Here is a 25,771-nt window from a genome sequence, read left to right as displayed (position 1 = left end):
TGCAGCATAATTTCAATGTCCTTTATGAAAACCGGGAACTGGTCTAGAGAAAAGGCCAGAATATGATATTATAGAGAAACAGAATCGGCTTTTCCTAATCTGCTTATTAGCACCATGTGCACATTGATCTCACTTCTACAGTAGAAGGTTCCAGGAGCAATTATAATTACAAACTCAGAAGTACTGAAAAAACTCTTTATTTAAGAGAGGTTCAATCAACACTCTCACCATCCTTTGACTCGTGATATTTGGATAACCTGTCAAGCTCCGCTGCATTGCACCAATCAATGCCAGGATATAACGGGAACGATGCTGGGATTTTATTGTCACTATAAATGGTACATATTGATCAGCAGGAAATATACACCTCCCAACACACGGCAAAGACTGAAAGTCGCACAAGGAGGAGCCATTGCAGATGGGGATGCAGTATCAAGTGATTAACCTCTTAGTAGAGTTTTAATATATTAGCCAGGTCAACAGTTCAGCAGTAGTTTTAGCTGTCCGGATTACTTATTCTTATTACCCATTTGCTGTCAGTCTACAGCAACGATAGATGTTTGACTTGTACTGTTGGATTCAGGGGCGTAACTATAGAGGATGCAGGGGATGTGGTTGCACCCGGGCCCAGGAGCCTTAGGGGGCCCATAAGGCCTCTCTTCTCTATATAGGGAGCCCAGTACTATGAATAAAGCGTTATAGTTGGGGGCCCCGTTACAGGTTCCGCATTGGGGCCCAGGAGCTTCAAGTTACGCCTCTGGTTGGATTGCACCGATGTTAACAGGATGCATCAACAATCTAGTGTCACCACAAACCCTCATCTAAGAACTGTCGGAAAATGTGGTCTTAGGAGCAAAGGAGCTCCACAGGTGTCTGGCCGCCCCTTATCCCACTGCGTTTTTTAAATAACATGCACATATAACTGAGTTGAACGTACAGGTTAGCAGGAAAATGCATTGTTGAATTCAGTCATCCCCTGTTTAAAGCGAGTTTTAGGGGGTGGAAAACAGGTCAATTACTCAGGACTCAAAGCTACTTTTCTTATTGGCTACAGCCTTGTTTTCTATTAAATCAATCTTGCCTTTGTCTATGGCTGTCCTACATTAAAGGGTTTTTTCTGGGTGTTTACTATTGATAGATCAGCAGGAGTCCACCATTGATGACCTACCCCCAGGATAGGTCAATCAGCAGGGGTCCACCTCTCAGGATCCACACCAATCAACTGATCCCCAGGCCCACTATCAGTTTAATGGGGCTAGACATCCGCATTGGTGGTCAGAGCTAGAAGTGTAATAGATGGCTTGGCTGCCATTGAAATCAATGATAGTAATGTTTTTCATTACATTTCCAGCTCCTCATTGCAGTCAGAGCTCGAAGTGCAATAGAAGGCATCGATCCCATTGATTTCATTGGGAGCAAAGCCAGCTACTACACTTCTGGCTCTGATCATCAATGCGGACAACCGGGCCCCCTCCACTGAGAGTAGGTGGGAGGATCAGCTGGTTGTGGGAATCCCCAGCGGCAGACACCCACTGATCAGCTATTGATGACCTATCCTGAGGATACAGTAGGTCATCAATAGTAAATGTCTGGAAAACCCCTTTAGTGTTTTCTAGACAGCTACACCAGACAATATAAAATGCACATGATTCTTGAAGGTTTGGGATTTTGCTGTCTTTGTATGTAACCATAGTAATAGGCTCTCTCGGTAAATGGCTTTCCCCCCATCTCTCAAGGTTATAAACAGCTGTTATTATATTATACGTCAGTTTTATACAACAAGAGGCATACACTGATACCAAGGTCGTAGCTATAGCAGATGCAGAGTTAGTAGTCACCTGAGTCAATCTACAGACTCCTCTACACATAAGATACCAGTATTGCTATTGGCAGCAAGTGGTAGTTGGAGGTTCCTTTACCAGATTTTGCATTGGGCCTAGGAAGTTCATGTTACACCTCTGACTGATACTAAATTTGGCCTTACACAAATGTTGGTGGGACCAAACAACAATCTAAATATGTATTGGGGCATCTCTACGGTAAGAAGGATCAGGCATGTTGGATTATAGCATGCCCAGTCCTCTATTCCCCTGGGAGATAAACGCATCAGAGCTTATCCCCCTCTCCCAATGCACACTTAGCTGACCCATGCAAGAATCTTTATGGGGGAACAGCTGTCTTATTTGTTTGCCAAGCGAAGTATAAGGAGAATATTAGTCTCTATGTACACATTCTGATTACTTGATGTAATGAAGCTGTCCTTGTTGGATCATGCATTTTATAATTACCTTCTCACCAGACATCAATCTGGAGTAATGTTTAAATCTATTTTGATCACCGTCTGATGCCTTCGGCTACTCACTGGTTAATAGAACATATGCTTGTTCTTAGGGGGCCTCAACACATTACCAGGTGGCAGAAAATAGGCTAAGGTGGTGAACTCCATAAGAAGCTTGCTGGCTCAGCGTTATTAAGCTTTGCATGCTTAAAGCTTTACATGAATACAGTCACGGTCACAATGACAATTTCTGGCAACTTATTATGAGCAATGTAATATAGTATTACAAAGTAACACAGTATAATAAACAGTAACTATTGCCAATCCTTTCTGATCAGGTTAAACTGTAAATAGAATCATCTTTTGCTGATATTACATGAATACTGGCTGTTCAAGTGTAGATCTGTGCATGCTAAATGCAGTGTTCTGCAAATTGGTAAGAAACAACATATATATGTCTGTATTCTGCAGCTTTCCAAAATGTCACTAGTGCAATTGCTCAGTAATGTGACTTTCCTAAGAAACATTGATGTCTATGAGAAAAAAAATTCTAGGGCATATTTTAGGGCACAGATTTCCTTTGCCGTGCCCATGAGATGCAGCATTGTGCAGAACACAAGAGATGGATAACTCTTATCTGCAGAGGAACTAGACTGTGTGCTGCTGCACATAATGAAGTAAGCATTTCCCCAGAGCTAGAACTAGCAACACTACATTATTTTCTGTCATCTCTCTCTAAAGGAATGCATTGATAGGCAAATGCAGACATAAAATAGTAAAAATAGCAAATCCATTAGGAAAGAATGTAACTGATGAATATGTGTGATTCTGTTACAATTCTGTACAAAAGACGTTCAAGGCCTGTTTATTATAAGGATCAAAAACTAAAGGTATGCTGTATGACAGTAGCTTCTAATAACAGTTTGAGGGATTTAGTATTTAAGGTGCTTGGATATTTGTTAATGAATTCATTAGGTCTTAGGATCCCCTTCCCCCAGCGTGTATCAATTCAACCCCATCCCCCTTTATCCTGGTTCAGTGGGGCTTCTATAGGTTCAAAAACACACGAAAAGCTTAATTTGCTATAGGTTATCAAAACGCTCATAGTAAACACAAAAATGAAACAATTTGTGAAATTTAGAATGGCCTACAGTTTCCCCATCATGGGTTCACAATTCTAGTTTTATCACATGCATTCAGCCAAACAGTTCAAATTTATATATAATGTACATTTTTCATGGTAGGACATAGAAAAAAATTTGAAGATACCTTGGTGGGTAAAGTCTCCTTTTCTTGTCTGCATCAGCTTTGACTACTTCTCTACTAATGAGGTACCCAGCGGCCAGTGACCCAGCACCAGCCATTGCCAGAAGCCCAGCTGATTTCCTGGATAACAGGATTCTTGAGAAGCTGCTGGCCATTTTTGCAATCTTGGAGCTCTAGGAGAGTGATGGAAGAAGGGACCCAGGCGTTCTGTAGAGACCAAGAACAAGAGATGGAGAGTATGTGAGAGATGAGAGAGAAGAGAGCAGTGGCTGTGGGGTGAACGTGATCTGAATAGAAACTACTCAACAAAACAGAAGAGATTAGAGCAAGACGCAGTGAGAGCAGACCTGCCTTAGATTCTTAACAGCCCACGATAAATCTGGCCTGCCCCTCCGCTCTCTGAGTGAAATACAATAAGGAGATTCCACAATGTGGTGGGATATTCAAACCATGTAACAGCAATATACAGAACACTGCAGTATTTCTATCGTACATTGAATAATTCATTATAAAATTACATTCACTGCAACATCCCCATACAGGTAATGCAGGCTTCGGTTTGTCTTTTAACGCTTTGGCTGTTACTAATTCTGCACTATTAATTCATCATTTATATTTTTTGAGTAAAGCAATAAGTTTTCCTGCACTCCTTTCTAAAACGTTAGATCCCTTTATGTCTTATTGCATTCATGTTTCTTGTATTACCCTGAAAGTTTCCATAAAAATCTCTTGAACATAAAACCATAGATCCCACATGATGAGGACATATTTCCACCATTAAGATGGTAATAGATACGGATTTTTGCTCAGAGAACCAACAAATTTTGATAGGTCCTGCAGTAAATCTTATATCTATGGTATCTGACGGCAGATGAGGGAAATACGGATTGGACAGATAGAGGTTCAATAGCGCGATAAGAGTTGTAAGAAGTACCTAAGTATTGCTTATGTCTATACTGAAGTAAATATGCAAGCTTGACCAAACCATCTGGGGAGGTTTATGGGAGAGTCTGGCTAGTTGGCCATTGGCAGAATGACTTATCTTAATTCTATGGTGAGTTTTAGGGTGTACTCACATGTAGCAGATTTGCTGTGGATTTTTTGTCAGATTTTGGTATGGATCTACAGCAGATTTCACCTCTTCAATTTGAATTCAACTGAAGGGGTGAAATTGGTGCAGATTTGCACCAAGATCTGCAGCAAATCAACTGTGTGTGAATGCACCCTAATGCCCCATTTACGTGGGGCGACTGTCGGCTAAATGATCTGCACGAGGGGGTGAAATCACCGCTAGTTGTTCATGCTTGTGCAAAACATTTAGACAGATGATCACTGAATATCGCTAACTTCTCGCTCAGCGCTTCACAGTCTATGGGAAACATTCAGCGGGGAATGTTTAGACGCAGCGAGTCGTGAGCGAACCAGCCATGATTTTTATGCTGGTTGAAATTGAGCGACAAATGAAAAGCAAATGAATATTACACGATGCTTTGCATTTAAATGTAACACTTCTCACGCCTTTTAGTTCGAACGAATTTTGCAGGCCCAAGTGATCCTCTGAACGCACATCTGCCTGATAGTTGGACTGTGCGAAGGCACCAGCGATCAGCTAGCAAATAAGCAAATGCTCTTTACTCAGCTGATTGGCTCAGTTATGCAAGCATAAAAAGGCTTGCTGCTCAGCTCCATATTTCCCCATGTAAATAGCGCTAAATGCAGCCAATCAATAACAGCTGTAGGGGACGAATGATTGTGTTAGCGATCAGTTGTCACCATAGAACAGATAATCTGCTGGTGACATTGGAGGTAGTGAATGCTGACCAACATGCTCATTGTCGGCCAGTGGTTGTAGCACAGGCATATGATCTGCCTGTGTTAAAGGACCATAAAGCAGGGCACACAACCCGTGGCGGAGGAGCTTCATGCAGCCTGTGATGCTGGGCAGCTGGAAGAGATCTCGATTACTCTCCACCTCTATTCACTAAATGACTGTTGCTGCAGTGTGAAAGCACAGGAGCGATAAGTTTTGGGAAGACTGTCAGGCAAGTCTGTACCGATAGGGGATCATTACTTACTATTTATTTTGTATGGCAAACATTCTGGCAGTCATAACGGGCAGCATAGTGCCTGTGATGCACCACAAGGGGTACCTATCTGGATCCTACAGCGATAAGTGGCCATTCATTGCATCCTCTTTTAATTGCCAGTTGTATCAGTTTTCCGCTCCACTGGTGTTATGGATTAGAGGACGAGAATGTGGGTTTGCAGTAGCACAACTGCTCATCTAGTATAATATTGTCACACACTGATGACCTCTGTCAAGAATCTGGACAGCATGCAAGAAACTAGGGTGTTGCCATCGACGGACATGTCTTGGAGGACATAATCATCATTTATTTTCCATAGATGCTTTGTTGCTTAGCTCCACTAGGGCAGAGCTGTGATCTGAGGTAGTCTGAAACACACCTCTAGGGAGGCTGAATTAGTCTGAGACACACCTCCTGTCTCACCATTGGTTCATGCAGACGCACTCTTCTCATCTTTGCTGCTCTACCTTCTCTGATTGGCTGTTGTACATAAATACAAGTCAATTACAGGATCACCAGAAAGTCAATGCATTGAAGCCTGATTTCCAGACCAACCTGATGTTTTTCTTTTTTTTTTTCTGTACAACGTATCCAAAAATCACAGACAGACAACAGTTTTATGGACACGTTGGGAAACGATACTGAATGCTATGGAATATAAGTGATGCACGGTTGTAAGTCAGATACTGCTATGAACTACTGTGAGCTGTAAAATTACAAGAATTATAGTCATAATAACTGGCTTGAGTACCAGCAGCCTCAAAAAGTTCATGGATACATCTTTCTATGGTTGGCAACACCGCCAGGCAGCAAGGGTAAAAGTAAAGAAGTGAGAAAAAGGAAATTGTTAGGTAAATGCTGAGAAAGAACTTCATGGTTGCTTTAAAACAAATATATGCCATTCAGAGAGCAAATTCTATGCATATTCTATCAGGTGCCATTCCTTTAGAAGTCTCCTGACTTTTGCCCATGGACTATTGAGATGGTAGTTATAGAGATACACAGAGTCAACCAGGATATTGTAGATCTGTCATTTGCCTGTTGCCAAATAGGTCAAACTGCCGTAACAGGGATCTGTGCCCAGTGCTTGTTCTGTGGGTTGGGTAACCTACACCCAGTTGTTCAGGAAGTCTTGCATATTTTCTGAAGGATCATGATCTAAATTTCTCTCCTTACTGTATCTGCCAATTAAATATCGAGAAATTTGAAGTGAAGCGTCAGGTTTGTAGATGTTGGCTTAATCAGAATAAAATGTAAACTTCTTAAGTTGCTATGTCTAATGTCATTACCTAGAATTTGGACTCTATATACTTTTGCTTTAATTTCTTGGAGCTGTTTGCATTCTCAAGGGCGGCAGCCATATAGATATAGAAATCTATCTTTCAAATAAAACATGTTGCTTTTTCAAGATAAAATCATTTGCCACTTCATACAAGTTCACTGTGTTTAACCCCTTTTTATACTTTGTCCCTTGTTGGCCAGCTTAGTCTAGCATGTTGCTTATGGAATCGTTTGCATGAACAATACCATGAATGAATGAATGCCACATTATATTTGATCAAGGTTTTATTTGTATGGGCAGCTTTAGAGCTCCCGTCCACGGGCGACAGTGCATTGTGTTAGTCGCGGCAATAATCCGACCGCGAGTAATGCAGTACACGCTTTCCATAGCGTTGCTATGGAAAGTGCCGCCCCCTGTCCATGAGCGGAGAATCATAGCGATTATCTGCTCGCGGGACTCAAATCGACGCATGCCAGGATTCTCCATGGTGAGCCTGTCAGATAGGCTCACCACTGAGATCTCTCAGCGCTCCCCCCTCGTCCCCCGTGGCACAATATTGCTGGCGATATTCCGTCACGGCCGTGGAGAGGGGGACTTAGACTTCCAATGCAATGGCACTCACGCATAAAAATGCATGCGTGTAAGCACCGGACAGCCGTAACAGTGACCATCACTCCTGTGCTTTACACAAGAGCAATAATGGAAAACTGGTAACTGTTTCTAAAGCCCAGAAAATGTCAAGCAAAACACAAAAAGAAATTTAAAGGGGTTGTTCAAGTTGTAAACTCTCGGGAGAACCCCTTATCCATGTAGTAAAACAACTAGCGATATACTCCTCTCTCCCCATTCACATTGTGTCCTAGACCACTACTTGATCCTCCACTGCGGTCTGTTTACAGCTGCAGTCCCGGGCCGCGATCAGTTACTGAGCTCTGTTATTGGCTGTAGCCCCTGTCACGTCCCTTAAACTTGGCGGGACTGTAGCTGTAAACACAGACCAGAGCAAAGAATCAAACACCATTGAGGGACACAACAGGAGCAGGGAGAGGTGAGTATATCGCTATTTGTTATTTCACTGTATGGGGAAGTGGTTGTACTGGGAGCCTATAAGTTGGACAATCCCTTTAAGCAGATCAGTAATTCACATAAAGTCCTTATATATAAAGGAGAGCTGCTGGAAGTCCTGTACATTACACCATATACCAGAGAAATAACAGTGCAGTAGTACAGGGGAAATGCCAATGCTGATTGGCAGGATTTTATAGCAAATGGCACATGCCACAGATCCGGACTGTCTGTTACATTGTACATTGAGTCAAGTTTAAAGTTACAATGACCAAGGAAAGACCACTGTGTAATGCATGTTGAAAATATTGTATCCTGAGGACACTAACTTGAGGGATGACTGTATATATTTCACACTGTAAGAGAGGTCTGCCAAAATCCCCACCCTGGCTCTTAACTTCTGTGTTGAAGCCATTAAGAGAAACGCCTCTTGGCCCAACATCAAGAAGATCTGCTTGTCCGCCAATCTACTGGTAGATCACAATCTGCTGTCTGGCCCCTACTGCTTTACAGACTACAGAAGTGCAATAAATTAATTCAAGTCAATCGTGGTAATAAACTTTTTAAAATTTTCTTCTGTAGTTTTATTGAGTCACTTTTTATGCTCTCGTATTCCTTACTGTATTGCTGAAAAGTGGGAATCTAAAAACAGATCCAAAAAGGAAAGAAAAATGAAGAACAGATGTTTTGTAACCAAGGTTTATCAGGTTTTATATGCCACAATTTCTCCCTTCTATAGTTAAAGGGGCATTCCCTCGTGGGGCGCAGAGTGTAAGCTCTTGCCTACTACCTGAAGGTTGCAAGTTCGATCCCTGCATGGTTCAGGTAGCCGGCTCAGGGTTGACTCAGCCTTCCATCCTGCTGAGGTCAGTAAAATGAGTACCCAGCTTGGTGGGGGGGTAATAAATAATAATTACCTGAAAGCGCTGCAGAATAAGTTGGCGCTATACAAATAACAAGATTTATTTATTCCAGAACTTTAACTACTGGTGACCTATCGTCAGGGTTAGTCATCAATAGTTAAATCGACAGAAGCCCACCACTCGGGATCCGCACCCATCTGCTGATCGTTCATTTCGCTGTCAGTGTAGCAGGCCGCATGTTATCATTGCTCGTCAGTATCAAAAGTATAATAGCCGGCTACAATCTCATTGAAATCAATGCGAGCGATGCCTTCTATTACACAGCTCTGACTGCAAAGAGGAGCCAGGAGTGTAATGGAAGGCTATGCTTCCATTGAGTTCAATGGAAGTGAAATTATCTATTACACTTCTGGCGCTGACTAGCAATGATGACGTCTGCCCTGCCTCACCAACAGCAAGCCAAAAATCAACTAATCCAGGGATCCCAAGCGGCGGACTCCCATCAATCAACTATTGATGGTGGATCAGGTTATCTTGAGAATAGGTCATCAGCAGTTAAAGTCTTGGAATCCCCCTTTAACCCTTTCCAATACACTGTCTGACATCTTCCTACATTCTGATTGAAGCTTGTACAGCTCCAATGTCAAAAGACATCTGACAGGGTATTCTTACCGTCTAGTGTCAGCCACCCCACTGTCGGAGCCTTACTGGCGTACACACTCTGGCTTTAGCCAGCAGATGGCACCGTTGTATAACAGCTAAAAGAGAAAGCCGTTTAGGAAACCCTGAATACAAAATTGGATTGGAAAGGGTTATAGACTGAAAACATGAGAAAAGACAATCACTCTAAACCCAAGTGGCATTAAAAACTTACTGTTACTTTCAGAAAGATATCAAGGCATATTTCTGAGTCACTGGCATGTGCTCTGACTACACCCCTGTAATCAGGAGTTGTGGCCTGTATGTTTCATTAATCATTAACACAGCACACCCTTGTCTATAACCTTCTTCAAGCAATTTAATGGTAAAAGTGGAGAGCTAACAGGTACATAGGCAGGTATTCTGACTGCTAACAAATGGCAAACATTATATCATGTTGATCAGCTCTCGTTACTGCCATTAACATATGCCAGATGATCGCTGGTATTGGGAAGAATGATTGATAATATGATTATTTATCAGTAAGACACTCCCCGTTTACATAGGGAGATGTGCTGCTGAAGGGCGAGTATTTTTTAACTGCATAAGGGACCGTTTGTACAAGCGGAATTTGGCCACGGGGCTCATTGCAACACTAGAAAGTTTCACCGAAAATCTGTACGACTTCTTGTGGATTTTCATGCAGAATTGAAAATGATTCTGCATCAAAATCTGCATGTAGCCATGTTGATTTTGGTGCAGATTTCCACAGTGGCATCTTCAGCTGTGCGTTGCAATGTATCCTGTGGTCAAATACTGGACCGTGTGAAAGTCCCCTAAAGGTTTTAGTTGCGTCTGATTGTGGCATCTTCACATGGGCTGATGATCGGGGAAGCATGTCCAATCATCGGCTCATTTAAAAATGCCTGTAAAGGGGCCTGAGGGCTCTTTGACACATACCAGAATATTCCACAGGACACTGCAAGATATTCTGCTTTCAAAATTTGCACCAAAGTCCACATTTCTAAATGCAGATTTTACTGCAGAATTGCATGCAGAATTCTATTTTCAATTCTGCATCAAAATCAGTGTGTTACACATGCAGATTTTGGTGCTAACTTTTGAGCACAGTAGAAAATATTGCAGTGTCCTCATGAATATTCCCACTTCTAAGATTGATTACCTACCAGTTGGTTTATATAAGTCAGCTGATCATCGGGTCAGTGTGCTAATGTAGGGAGCTGCTTTGTTGCCTGAAACAGATAGCTACATACATTATGCAGTGGCCCGGCATGGTACTGCAGGATCAGTCTCATTCACTTCAGTGGGACTCAACCTGCAGTACCAGCCGGCCCACTGCATAATGTAGTCTGCGTCTGGCAACAAAGCAGCTCTGTATATTTGAACACCAACCTCAGTGATCAGCTTCCTGACAGGGGTCCAGGATAGTGGACCACTGCTGATCAGATATTGATGACCTATCCTAAGGATAAGTCATTAGTCTTAGAAGTGGGACAATAAATTCTTATGTAGCGAATCCTCACCAAAATCTTCATGTGTTCCATGTGTATTTTGCTGTGGATGTACTGCAGATTGCGCTTTTGCTACATTGAAAGTGGTAAAATCTGTGGTTAAAAGCCACTGGCATTTTTGCAACAGAAGAATATCCTACAGATTAGGAAATCAGCAAGTGGAAGTTATGCGTAAAATTTCAAATCTACTGCGGATTTTTAACCTGGTAAATCCACCGCATGTGAGTTCACCCAACAGTGTTGAACCATGACAAGTCCTTTCTCACAAAAGCATCTAACTAATCAAAAGGTTTATTCTACATTTCAAAGATTTTTAGCTTTGATCATAATTGTAATGTTTTGCAAGTTTAGCTAAACAATTATCAAACATCTGGCATCTCAGCATCTACTCTCTAGGCTAAGGTGGCCTTACACGGGACAACTATTGGCCAGAAAATTGCTCAAACAAGCAATTTTAGCAATTGTTGCCCTGTGCAAGCACGGGACCCAACTGAGTGCTGAATAAAGGCCCATTTAGATGGGACGAGTGTCGGAAAAACAATGCCCAACACTTGTCCCTGCACATACCTGCTCTCGTGCTGCTGCACGGGAGCTAGTGTCGCTGGCTCACAGTGGGGAGGCTGGTGGAGATTTCTCTCCTTGCGCTCCCCCGCCCCTCTCTATTGACTTAACATAGCTGCAGTTCAGTATTGAACGGCCGCTGTTTACACTGAACGGTCAGCGATCAGCTCATCGTCCATTGCTTATGCTGCATAAACAATGGACGATGAGCAAAACGATGAGTGTTCAGTGTAAATAGCAGCCATTTAGTACTGAATGGCCGCTATGTTAAGGCAATGGGGAGGGTGAGGAGAGAAATCTCCTGCAGCCGCCACCCCCCCCCCCCCCCTTGCTGGCCACTCTGTGAGCGAGTCAGTGCTTCTAGCTCCCATGCAACAGCAGGGGAGTGGGGACACACAGGGCCGAGTGTTGGGCATTGTTTGCTCGACATTTGTCCCATCTAAATGGATCCTAAGAAATGGCTCATTAGTCAATTGTCTCTTTGTTTCAGCTCACTGAAAACAAAGCAACTAGTAAGTGACTCTCACAAAGGTTATGGGTTACTTAACACGGAATGACTGTCTGGCAAATAAGCTTTCACACAGGAGCGATAGTCATTCACTGAATGAAGGCAGAGCGCGCTGAGTTCTCTTTAGGCTGTCCGCCTCCATTCACTGAACAGGCAGTCGTTAAGAGCTGAAAGTCTGCCTGTTTGCTCCGAGCGAGAAGTTATTCTCTAGTCGCTTTGTTTTACTGAGCTGAAACGAAGGTAGTATTGACTAATGAGCGATTTCTCATTCAATACCACATCGGGTTCCACATTTACGCAGAACAAACTATCGCAAAAAAAAATAAAAAATCACATGTTCAAGCAGTTTCTCAGCCAATAGTTGTCCTCTGTAAAGTCATCCTAAATAGGCAGTCGTTAACCTTTGAACAATTGCCTGTTCACAGTGAATGGAGGCAGATGGCCAGAAGAGATCTTGCAGAGAAAGTACAGGAGCGATAAGTCTTGGGACAACTGTCGGGCATTTATGTGAATTTACCCGTATATTCATACAGACAACAGGTCTCCAGCAATATCATTATTCAGAAGCTACGTGCTGCACCTGTCTGTTCAGAATAGCAACATGTTTCTAGTGCCAGTGCCACACCTACCTAGTTACTGGCACTGGCAGCCCTGCAGAAATACAGCCTGTCTGACACCCCTAGTGCAACCACATAAAACCAAACTACCCCAAAACACAAAATGTATGGAAACAATTCTGGTCTCGAGGTCCAAGTATTCAAGGTCTCTTGAGATGCCTGAACATAATACTATCTAAACTTCAAGATGCAGCATGAAAGAATTCTTTATGAAGGTAAATCGTTTCACAATGTTCTTGCTTTGTCAACATGTAAAGGTTACAAGAAAGTCATAATAGAAGCTAGAAATACAATGCAAAAGGACACCAGACTGTGAAGGTAACAAAGGAAGAAGGATACATCGCAATTCCATCTGTATAACATATTTCGGTATAACAAATCGTACTCCTTGAATATGTTTCCTACCTGGTGACTGTTCTGTGGTTCTGGGTGGTGACGGCTCTACCTGCAGCACAGACTGGCACAATCTGTAGACTGGGAAGTGGCTGTTAAACCTGGAGCCTGTCCTCTGTACACTACAGGAGTATTGTAACACCTCCCATGATACATTGTTACATCTTATCATATGTATTGGCAACTGAGCTTCGACCCTTGGACCTTCTAATATCAAAGCATTGAATTGTCTGATCCCTTTCCGTGTAGTCACCTACCTTAGTGATATTTGCCATTTGCTTGTATATAAGTGTTCAATAAATCTATTCTGCACAATACCTTCTAATGGATATAAGTGGGGCAGAGTGCACGTCTTCTCGTTCTTCTTTCATTGCATTCTAAGAAATACAACACATAATTTAATAAGTAGTCCTATTCAATTCCAGTTGAATTATTGTGCAATGTGAGTTTGTCTGCTTATGAAATATTTAAGGCTCACGTTCACTAGAATGCCAGGAGTATAAATGAGGAGATGTGCGTATTTATTTTTGTTCCATGCATCTTAGCATTGTTTTAGAACTTCTTCCCAACCTTATAACGTAAATATGTGTCATGGAGTTGTGAAGGGTGTACAGAACAGGTTAACTATTTAGATGCAGCAGTCAAAGCTGATTGTGCCATTTAAGCAGCTAGGCAGATGGGGCTCCAAGGTGCCCCATTCCTCTTCACCCCACATAAGATTGCAGGATGCCAATTGCTGGTATGGTAGTTTGGAGCCTAGTGAAGGCTCGTAGGGCTGCCATTCATGAATACCTGTGCCTTTGGTAGGCGAAATTTAAAACTACTATATACTGCAATCCAGAAGTATTGCCGCATACAGTACAAACAATCAAGTAAACACAAATTCAAGTCACCTATTGGGGCTATAGGGTTAGCGAAATTAGACTTCCCCAGACCAGGTCTATGGTGACAGACCTAAATCAGTGTCAGATCTTAAAGACAGCAGTTGTCAGCATATTGTAGCGATTAAAGCTGACTGACTGCATTCAGTGCTGGAAAACATGGTTTTGTGAATAGAAAGCGTTGTTGAAAACCAAGGATGACTTATTGAACATTTGAATGGTGATTATGTACACTATTACACAGTACATAAGCTTTTCTCATTTTTCCCATTAAAGGTATTCGAGACAATAAAAGAAACATAACTATCAGCAAATAAATTTGGTGTCCCTTTAATCGTACTGACCTGCAGAATAAAGTGAAAATAAAGTGAGCAGGTCATTTTTTGTCACGTCTGTCCAGTCCTGTTGGGGTGCTGTGTGTGCCTTTGTGATGTGTATTGCACCTCTGCAGCATTGAATGGGTTACTGTCTGGGTTATGTCTGGAAAATGTATCTTGTTGTGTGTCATGTAACCATGTCATATATATGTGATTGCAAGGTGGAATGCAAGAGAGTATAAGCCAGAGTCTAAGATAGCCTAGGGTAGTCTAAGAGTCTAGCAGCAGTCTGGAGGAAGCAAGGAACTTTTATGGAGTAGGAGAGACTGTGCCTTTTCTTGTGAGGAGCCCCAAGATGGAAGAGGCTGAGCGATTGCTTTGTGTGTGCCCTGGGCCCAATTCACCCAGGTCTTTCTGCAATTAACATGGAGGACTGAGAGAGTGAGAGGAACCGCCTTGCAGCACTGAGTGCCCTTCCCTTAAATGTGAGTGTTGAATGGTAGAGAGCTGGAGAGAGAGAGAAAGAGAGTGGCCGGGAACAGAACTCCGCAGATAACTGTGGATTCATCTGTTATCCTGTGATTCCCACCATCACACCACTAATTTGCTGGCATCAGTGTCCTGATGGCTTGTGTAAATTGTTTGGACTGTTAACCGTTTTTACAAGTAAACAAGCTTAACTGACCATTCCTGGTTCTGATCTGAAGCATGTTTCCTGTGTGTGGACTCTTTATTAAAAATGTCTGGATTCACTGCAGAGGATGGAACAGTGGCGTCACGAGTGACAACAAGGACATAAGGCAAACCGCATCTTGGGTTACTATGTAAAACTCCCCCAGTGGTAACTTGGATGGATCCCATGCTACCCCCAGGGAAGGTACAAGGCCTTAATCTACCCCACTATCTCCTTGGCTATGGGCCAACTCCTCGGACACTGCACTGTGACCGACTAACAAATTCAGTGGCTGAGTACAGGGACAAGCTGGGTGACATGTAGAGCAAAGGGGGTCTCAGGGTGTTGATATAAACATATGTGGGGGTAAAATTTTTCCCTGATCTGCCCATGACTGGACATGTCTGTAAAGCAGAGTAGCCGCCCTGAAAAGGGCGACATCACATCTGGAAATCAAACTAGATTCCCTATACGATAAGTCTTGGGACAAAGCACAAATCTTGCACAAACATGAAACTCATTCTTTTGAATGAGTTCATTCACATTATAATGATTTTTTACTGCATGGCACCGTGATGCGATGCTATGCAGGAAGCAAGTAGCAGCATGTCCTATCTTTCTACGATATCGCATATTGTTTTCAATGGGGTCGGCAGCAGCACTGCTGGCTCGATAATCCCGGAGTTCTCCCATAGCTTTTATCTGCTGGCTTGCTTGCATGGGGCTTTCACATGGTGGGTAGCGCGATATCAAGCCGTGAATCTTGGTTCGTTATTGCCCTCGCCAGTGTGAAGGAGCCCTTAAAGGTTTTAATGTTACATAAATAGAAGATAAAAACAGCAAAAGTTGCAAAACATCCGAACATGCCAAACTACTAGAAAAATCAAGTGTTGTATGCTAAGAAGACAGCAAGGCAAAAGTAAACATGTTTCAAAAATCAAAAAATAACAATTGCAATATAATCCACAATATGCAGAACTCTGCTCTTCTATGTTGGTTTTCACCTAGATATAAATAACTCCACTATCCAGTTCTCCAATGACATACATCACTCCATGTATGTGACCACATTTATGAAATTAACACTTAAAGGTTATTATGGCCTTTTGGACTTCCAGCGAAGGGTCCTAAATTTGAAAGAAACAGTTTGTGATCCCTCTGGCTGACTCCCCCAATTTATATAGGAAAACATCATTATTGTCTAACTGGATCCAATGAGAAAAAGGTGTCTTTCCTGTCATAGAACACGAGAAATCTACAAAGAATCCATGACAAGACTCAAAAGACTATTTTCCGTGGCACACAACACAGGGAAACCAAGTTTGGTATTTAAAATGTCATGAATGAGTTATGTCCGTGCAATGGGGACAACCCCATGCTGGAACCTAGGGGCCTGGCTCACCCTAGATGGTAACAGGCAGGAACACCAGCCAAGGGAAATACAACATACACACTGACACAGGTCACACCTAGTGTAGTCAACACCTGCACACATACTGTATATAGAATACCACCCTGTTCACACCAAATGACTGCAACATAAAGGGAACGCCACACAGAATAAAGACCTATTTAGACACAACAATTATCACTCAAAATTCACTTAAAAGCCATCTTTTGAGCAATAATCATTGTGTCTAAATGTGCTCATCTTTCACTGTTCGGCGGAATGACGGTTTTCAGTTCTGCTTGAAAACCGTCGTTCAGCAGAACAGCCTATAAGCGGGACTGAATGCTGTGCTCTGCCCGCAGAGAGCTGATTACAGCTGATAACATTGTTACAGCTGTTCTCAGTTCTCAGCCCCACCTGCAGAACAGCTGATAAGCACCTCATGCATAGATAAAACAGGAGTCTACACACCAAGAAAGGGGCAAAACTGTCAGACACCAACCTGGCATAAAAAGGGTGTGTTGTCATATCTCACTTAGCTGACAACGTACTGGACATCAGACATCTGGAAGCCACACCTAATAAAAGGGAAGAGAGAAGGAGCCTGCAGAACATGCAGACAGGGAGATCAGGTTCCAGACCATCTTCAGGGAAGGTGGGTAAACAACTCAAACAAGCAGCACGCATAACTTCAAGAGTTGAGAGGAATGACCAGCGCCCTCTAGTGAGACGGGCTGATATTTATATGCACAAGACCGATGGGATTGGCTTGTTGGAGAACTCAACACTATCAGCCAGCCAAATCCACCATATCTGCAGCAGGGTACTCCTGGAAACCCCAAAGAACTACTGGTCCCAAGAGCACAATGTGACACAGGGACAAAATAAAGAGAAATAAAAGAAGAACCTCCAACACATTTCATCCTACTCACGAACTCACCGGTGGAATAATAAGGGATACAAACACAGCACCAAAGCACTGAGTGGTGGAAAAAATGTATTTGTGAAAAAAACGATTAAAAAAAAAATTCCTTATATGATACATGCAATATAATGATAAATTGCACATAATCACTGCACAACACCTCTCATAAAGTGACAATAACGAAAAACGCAATCATGCTGCATCTGGTGAATACAAACTACCAATCTAATAGACAGTCATGCAGCAACCAACACAGGAAAGCTGCATATATGTGGCAGTAGTAGGCACATTGCGTATGGCATTAGCGCTTCATAGAAAAGACACCATAATGCAGTGTATGGCCAGTATGAGCTAATATGGTAATTATGAGTTCTAGTAAATACACAGGGGTTGGAGCAGTGCTTCTGCTCCAACATGATGTATCTCTGCTGTTTTCTCTTATTTCTGTTTTCACTTTTCAAAATTCCGGCTCCAGGATCAGCTCTCAACTATCAGTCATCTTCCATTGTGTTTAGTAAATCTGAGATATTTCCCCCATAGTAAAGGCCCATTTAGATGGGACGAATGTAGAGCAAACGATGCCCGACACTCGTACCCGCACATATTCGCTCTCATGCTGCTGCACGGAAGCTAGTATCGCTGGCTCACAGCAGGGATGCTGCAGGGGATTTCTCTCCTCGCTCCCCCCGCCCCTCTCAGTTGACTTAATATAGTGGCGGTTCTGTACTGAACGGCTGCTATTTACACTGAAAGATCATCGTTTAGGTCATTGACCACCGTTTATGTTGCATAAACGATGGATGATGAGCTGAACACTGATCGTTCAGTGTAAATAGCAGCCGCTATGTTAAGTCAATGGGGAGGGGAGATCTCTCTCCAGCCTCCCCGCCCCCCTGCTGGCCGCTCTGTGAGCAAGCTAGCTATACTAGCTCCCGTGTGACAGCACAGGAGGGAGTGTATGCAGCGACGTGTCAGGCATTGTTTGCCCGACATTTGTCCCATCTAAATGTACCTTAACATTAGGCACCCCCCAGAACTAACCTCATCCAGACTAGCAATGCTCTTGGTTTACATTGTGCCAGCAGTGGTCTACATAAAGGGGTTGTGCCACGTCATAAAGTTCTCCCCTTGGCATAACTTTGAAATGTGGGGGTCCGTCCACTGGGACCACCACAAATCCCAGGGGTGGTTCAATCATTCCCTGAAGAGGAGGTCATACAGGCATATCACCACTCTAAGAATTTCTATGACAGCGCTGGAGATTGCTGCCAAAGTGCTTGAACTCCGCAATCTCAGGTGCGGTCATTGAAATGAATGGAGTGGTGGTGTGCTTGCTCAGCAGCCACTCCATTAATTTGGGGACCGACTGGACTTTGGTTCTCAAGATCATGGAGGCCCTGGTGGTTGGACCTCCACGATCATAAAATTATGTAGGGGATAATTTTATAACATAGAACAACCCCTTTAATGTAGCTAGTGAAAAAAAAAAAAAAGATGTGGAGCATCCCCAGTAATAGATGAGTGTTGTGTACTATGAAGTTTAAAATGCCCTTATGGTGGGGGAGGAGGGGGGGGGGGGCGCGGTCCCCAAAGTACAGCTAGTTCTAGTTGTGGGGTGTCAGGTGCAGTCAATCCGGTAAAAGTTACACCCACAGGGGTGGGCATGTCGACAATGGAAACGTCAAAATAGAAAGAATACTGGGAGTAAGGCACAACCCAGTGAGATATTAGAAAAGCGCAAATCCAAAGAATTATTTTGACTTCATGTATTGATTCATTCACACGGGCACAGCTATTTTCATCCAGTCGTGCCATGGCCACGTGAACGAGAAGCAGCCGTAACAAAGTCATGGCTGCAACTCCCGTTTTAACGCCCGTCCAGAGCTAGTCCCTCCCCCTCTGCAGACTATGGGAGCTGCTGGCAAGGGAGAGGGGGCAGGATTTTAGCATATTCGCTCCCGCCCCGTCCCATTGCAGACAGCCGGCAATGGGAGGAGAGGGGGGGAGAGAAGGGAAAGGGAGTTTAACAGTCCTGCTGCTAAACTCTCTACTTCCCTTCTCTGCAAGCTCCAAGAGGCTCCCATAGGAGTCTATGGCAGCAGCCGCCATATTCCGGACAAAGATAGTTCCAGAACTATCTTTTCTGGCCGGTATAAAAACATATGGCCGGAATGCACACCATATACGCTATCTTTGCCGGCTGGCCGTCTTTACACACCGGGAATATGCCCATCTGAACTGATGCATTGGAAACCAAGGCATCAGATGGGCAGTGTATATTAGCCGGCCATGAAAACATGGCCGATATACGCTCGTGTGAAAGAGCCCTAACACTCTAATCCTGCATGATAGCACACCACACTGTCACAACGCACTACCTCCTTCCTGTAGATGAGACAGTCTTGAACATGGGAACAACGCATATACAATAAAATGGAAAAGTGAATAAAAGAAAAGTGAATGTTTACAATCAAAAAAGATGCCACCCTTCAGTTTTTTAGTAACCCTTAAAAATGAAAAGGTTTTGACTAACAGAATGATGGGTGGGTGATGTCTAAAAAAAATGTCCCTTGGCCACATGTCTCCTGACCTGTCTGTTATAGTAAAACTCTGTATTACATATGAGAAACAATTCTGGAGCATCTTAATACAGAACTCTGTGTTGTGATGTTCCTTTGTTATTCCTCTTGGAAATGCATATATAAGACCTAACCTACAAGGATACTTCATAAATTGTTCCATGCCACCATTTTTTAGCCTCGCCTCTGGGTGCATTGAGGAGAACCTTGGCACAATAGCTCATCATTAGGGATGAGCGAGTATACTCGTTAAGGCACTACTCGCTCGAGTAATGTGCCTTAGTCGAGTATCTCCCCGCTTGTCCCTAAAGATTCGGGGGCCAGCGCGGGGCGGGGAGCTGCGGGGGGAGAGCCGGGAGATCTCTCTCTCCCTCTCTCCCCTGCTCCTCGCCGCAACTCACCTGTCAGCTGCGGCGGTCCCCGAATCTTTAGGGACGAGCAGGGAGATACTCGGCTAAGGCACATTACTCGAACGAGTAATGCCTTAGCGAGTATACTCGCTCATCCCTACTCATCATACTTGAGTCTATGGAAGTGTAATAAAAAAACAAAAAGAGCACTGGGCATAAGGTGCAACCTGGTAAGATATTAGAGAAGCGCAAATCCACAGATTTATCAATGGGAGTGTTGTTCTGTGATACGTGCAGCGCTTGGGATACCGTGCTAATCGCTGTAAAAAGAGACCAGTGTGAGAGCGGTCAGAGCACATAACCTACCAGATCTTCCCTAGCTCCATCCCTGGATCAAAAAGCGACTATGCTGTTATCATCATTATCACTTATAGTAGTCACTAATATTACACATTATTAACCAACAAACCTTTCCTCGCTCCGCAGCCTTGCCTGTCCGGCAGTAACTAGTACATGTAGATTTCCTCTCTACCAACTAAAACCATTTTCAGCAACCATATTTGCTGTTTAGACCTCACACCGAGCAGCTCCCACAGACTTTCTGTGTTCCCCAGGTGGAGCCACTCTCTGTGCCCTGAGCTGCTCTTAAGTATCTCCCCACTGGATTCATTACCCAGCAGGTGGGCTCTCCCTGTTACCTTATATAGGTTATCCTCACTAAACACCCACTAGTTTTATTACAACTCCCATTAAAATCAGTTGGAGCTAAAGCCAGCTATTAGGCTGGGTTCTCACATGCCGGATTCCTGGCGGAAATCTCGCATTTTGGTCGCAGCGAAAAACCGCGAGATTTCCGCCGTGAGAAGCACTGCTTCAAAACCTGCGGCACTTAGCCACGGGTTTTGAAGCGGCCTGGCTGCTCGCTCTTCCGCTGTGGACGGCGCTCCCATAGAGGAGAGCACGGCCGCAGCGGAAGAAGAAAAAAAAAAAAACATGCTGCGGTCGGCAAACCCAGCAGTAGTGCCGGCTTTGCCGCGGCGGATTCGCCGTCCTGTGTGGACAAGATTTCTGAGAAATTTTAACCACATGGCTGGTTAATCCCGGGATTAGCGGTCGCAAGCGGATTTGCCACGGCGAAATTCCAGACGGAATTTCCGCGGCAAATCCGCCCCGTGTAAACCCAGCCTTATATTTACCACACTTCCGCCTCCAACGTCAGGGTCAGACATGTAAGTGTAATAGCTGCTTCATCTCCCAGTGGTTTCAATAGGAGTGAAGTTAGTTAGGGTGCTTCCTCTGAAGACCCCAATGGCACACGAACAGCATACTGCACTGACAGCTCGCCAGATGATCAGGTGATCCCCAGCCATTAACTATTGATGACCTACCTGAGGATAGATTATCAATACATTTTGCCCTTTTAAATAAACTGTGGTACAAAATGTTTTCTTTAATAACTTTTCATGTGTTTAGATAAATTGCAGCAAGTTATCAGCTTTTGTGTAAACCCTTTCCAATCCAATTTGTATCCTGGTTTTCCTAGGGGGCTTACTCTTTTTCTGCCATTATACAAGGGCGCTATATGTTGACTAAAGCCAGTACTGCATGAGGTGACACGTTGGATAGGCTCCAACAGCAGAGAGGCTGGCAATATACAGTAAGAGAACCCCAACGGGCGTCTTCCAACATCGGAGCTGTACAGCCTTAAATCATAATGTCTTCAGAGGTCAGACAGTGGATTGGAAAGGGTTAAACCTTCTTCTATGTATTTATAAATATATATAAAACCATGTCCATAGTAATATTATACACAATATACTGTATACTGGAATATCCCCTTTGTACAATACAGTGCTGTGCCCTGCTATATTAATATACTATGAGGATGTATGAATGATTGAACTTTCATCAGTATAAATGACCCACAATTTCATTGTATATCAGTAATGACATTTGTCTTCCTTTATTCAAGGTTTTAGGGGCTGAGATGCAGAATTTCACTTGATTGAATGTGATTGGTCAGTTTAGATAACTGCCACTCTTGCTGATGATGTCACGGAACCCATGGATGTCACACATATTGTGGTGTGATGTATGTTATATAGGGAGCTGCAGAGCCAACATTCCACAGAGAGTTTGTAGTTGGCGTTGGAGAGAGGTACGCTCTGCGTTTGCTCCTGTTTTGTAATTATTTCTCCTTCTTATATGTTTCCTAAGTAAAATGTCTGATTTCTTTTCTTCTGCTCTTCCAGTTGGAGTTCGCGAGTGATTTTTTGAGAGTGAGGTAAATATATCTTTCTTATAACTGTACAATCTGTTGACCTTCAGGCACCCTAAGGTACTTTTAGATGACACAACTGTTGGGCGCAGCGTCCCAATGACTATCAGGAGCAATAGTCGCTCAGTGAATGGAGGCGGAGGTCTCTTCCGACCGCCCACCTCCATTTACTGTGAGTAGGCAGATGAGCAACTGCCTGTTTACACTGAGCGAGAAGTTGCCCATCAGTTGCTTCACTTCAGTCAGCTGAACTGTAACAACTGTCAACTACTGACTGATTTATTTCCCAGTACTTTGTAGGGTCCCACTTTTACAGGGACAACTAGGGGTCACTTGTGTGATTCTTCAGCTGATAGTTGGCCTGTGTAAAAATACCCTAAGACCATTCTGATATTCAGCCCATAAAGACCAATGGGAATTGTGTGCAGTTACTGAAGGCAGCAGATCGTGTGGTTTGGGTTTGGGAACCAATAAGTAGACTTTCTATACGAACCAGATAGAGGAAGTTCCTGATTCTCACTGTCTTCTTTATTTTCTAACAGGATGGTGAAAGAAGTTGAGGAGTTTGTGGAGGAGGTGGAGGAGTTTGTGGAGGAGGATGAGGAAGATCTGGCGTAAGTAGATCACTGTAAAATACTGTGGAATATGACAAGTCATTGTATTGTGTAGACTATTGACTGACTCCACATGGGCCTCAGATATCAAAAACTGTTTAATAGGAAAACTGGCCTTGTTGCCCATAGCAACCAATTAGAATTCTGCACTGACTGTTTGCTAAGGGCAACAAAGATAGATTTACTTTTAGATCGTTTTTATGAATAAGGCCCTACAGTTACCCTAAAGACTCCGGATAGACAAAGTAAAGCAACATTAACAATCACATTAAAATTGGAAAACTGTCTCGAAAATGCAACTTTTCTATTGTAAATTTATGTCTCATGCAAATATATTTGGTTCAAAACTCAGTTGCTTTAAGTGTATTTTTAACTCCTTAGTGAAGCAACAAATTTTAGCCCTAAGAACCAGTAAATCGTATCCCCTTCTGTATTCCAGCATTCATAACTTTTTAATTATTTCATTAATGTGGCAGCATGATACCTCGTATTTTATGGAACTAGTTTATATAGAAAATAATTTTGGGTACATATAATGTATTGATGAACTTTGATTAATTTTTTTAGTGGGGCAATGGAAAAATAGCTATTTCACCAGTGGGATTTATTTGGTATAAATGCTGAGTCAGTTTTATTCTATGGGTCATTATGATTATGACAACACTAAATGTAACACATTTTTCCTACAAAAAGGCTTTTTATCTATGTAAAATATATCAATTATGTGTACTGTTTTATTGCTCTTTAAATTTTTTTTCTATAGTTAAAAGAACAGTGCAAGGGAGATTAAACTAAATTCTTTAGGGGTTGCAGTGGTTGCAATTACAACTGGTCACCTAAATCATGGGGCCCCAATGGCCCCCTTAATCACAGTTGCTGCTTTGCTATTGCTCTAACCAACCTGGATATAGCATGGCAGCGTAGTAGTGTAGTCGGCTAGTCATGCTTGCTGCATTGGGTCCAGCAGCATCAGCGATGATGATGACTTCTGATTTGTCAGCTGACAGCAGTGAGGGCGTCATATTTAGTGGACCCTGATTATTTTAAGAAGCTCCTGTTAAAAGGAATAATAAAGCACTAAATAGAAGAATAAAGCACTTTTTCTGAAAAACATGCAGTGTCCAAATACTTTTGTCCATATAGTGTATATATACACAATAATTGGTTACTTTTCCTCCCACAGATGGAAGAAGAGGGTGAAGGAGGCGGTGAACGTGTTCAGGTATTTATCTTATATACAATAGTCCCCATATTTCTCTAGTGTTAGGATATGAGCCATTATTATAGAGTACTACGGTAGTAGACTCTGCTGTATGAATCCATATACATATATTCATATCTATATAAAAGACCCCCATTGGGTATATCCTGATATAATATAATTGAAAGTAGTGAAGAATAAGTTATAATTTGTCAATGATGATTAACTGTAGATGTATATTCTGTTATAGGGCATGGAGAATCAGGAGGGTTGTGAGATGCCCAAGGCTGCGTACCATCATGTAAGTCTATAGAACAATCATGGCGGATCAGATATTGCTTTAGCTCATAGGCTCATAACCACTGGTGCCCTAAATAGCACATTCATTATCTAGTACTGGTCGTTACAATTGCACCATATCAATTTTATGTACTTTCTATTGTTTTGTATTTTAGATATAATAATCCATTTTTAATGGAAATATGTTTTTATTTTTTTTTAGATATTTTTCAACATTTTATGTAACTTTTTCGCATTTTTTAAAAATCCCACTAGGGAACTTGATCATGAAATCACTTACTTGTTGATATAAATACATTGTAATACTTCTGCAATACTTGCGTTATGCCATAATAATTTATCTGCACTCCTTGATCACATTGCAGAGGCACAGATGGGACAACAGACACCCCTGTCTAACCCCCTTAGATGCCATCATTACTATTGACTGTGATATATTGAAGTGCTTAAATGGTTGGGATTGCTCTGATCTCGGCCACTGTAGCATGGAAGGAAAGAGTTAATTATCCCAGTTTCAGTCTCTGTGTAACTTTGTGTCTCCAATGGACATCACAATTAATATGTGACATGTTTTCTGCTATTTGTCCAACAGAGAAGTAGATGAGGAAGGGGATGAAGTGGAGGAAGAGGAGGACGAGGAGGATTCGGAGGAGGAGGATACAGCTGGAAGAGTGAATGGGTAAGTATAAAATATGAATATAATGAGCTAATTATATAGATACATTAATAATTCTAAAACAGTATATAGAGATGTAACATACAGTATGTATAACACAAGGCTGTATAAATATGGTATATAGATATAGCCAGCATTGTTGGGGATTAGTCTTACAGTATATTGTGCCTTAGAAGATGTAACACAGGTACTTAGGCTCCAGATGTGAGCAGGCTGATATATTACTGTATATCAATGGTATTTTTGGAGCTTTCTGACAATGGTTGCAGAGACAATTATTATAACTGGTGCTTTACTTTCTATTACAGATCGAGGAGATGGAACAACTTTGGATTTGATAACATCATGTAAGTTGTAGAATTATCATGACTGAACCGACCCTGCTGGAGGCCAGAGGAGCAAAACCTTTGGTGTCCAGTCCGTATCTTCACTACATGTTATACCTCTACATATACATAGGAAACATTCTATATTCTGTATCTGATAGGGAGGAGGA

General features: G+C 42.6%; 1 protein-coding gene across 1 annotated transcript in view; it reads right to left on the bottom strand.

Annotated features, from left to right (window-relative positions):
- The window catches only part of CKMT1A (creatine kinase, mitochondrial 1A), a 30,330-nt gene extending 17,136 nt beyond the window's left edge, over positions 1-13,194 (bottom strand). The window contains exons 1-2 of the mRNA XM_066592704.1: positions 13,104-13,194; positions 3,548-3,751 (exon numbers count right to left, since the gene is read on the bottom strand). Coding sequence (XP_066448801.1) covers positions 3,548-3,699 — 152 coding nt within the window. The 5' untranslated portion in view covers positions 3,700-3,751; positions 13,104-13,194. The remainder of the gene's footprint in view (positions 1-3,547; positions 3,752-13,103) is intronic.
- Between the last annotated feature and the right edge of the window lie 12,577 nt (positions 13,195-25,771).

This window comes from Eleutherodactylus coqui, chromosome 2 (assembly GCF_035609145.1).
Source record: "Eleutherodactylus coqui strain aEleCoq1 chromosome 2, aEleCoq1.hap1, whole genome shotgun sequence".
Taxonomy (NCBI): Eukaryota; Metazoa; Chordata; class Amphibia; order Anura; family Eleutherodactylidae; genus Eleutherodactylus; species Eleutherodactylus coqui.
The sequence above is the reverse complement of the archived record's forward strand: the minus strand, read 5'-3'. Positions and strand labels throughout refer to the sequence as shown.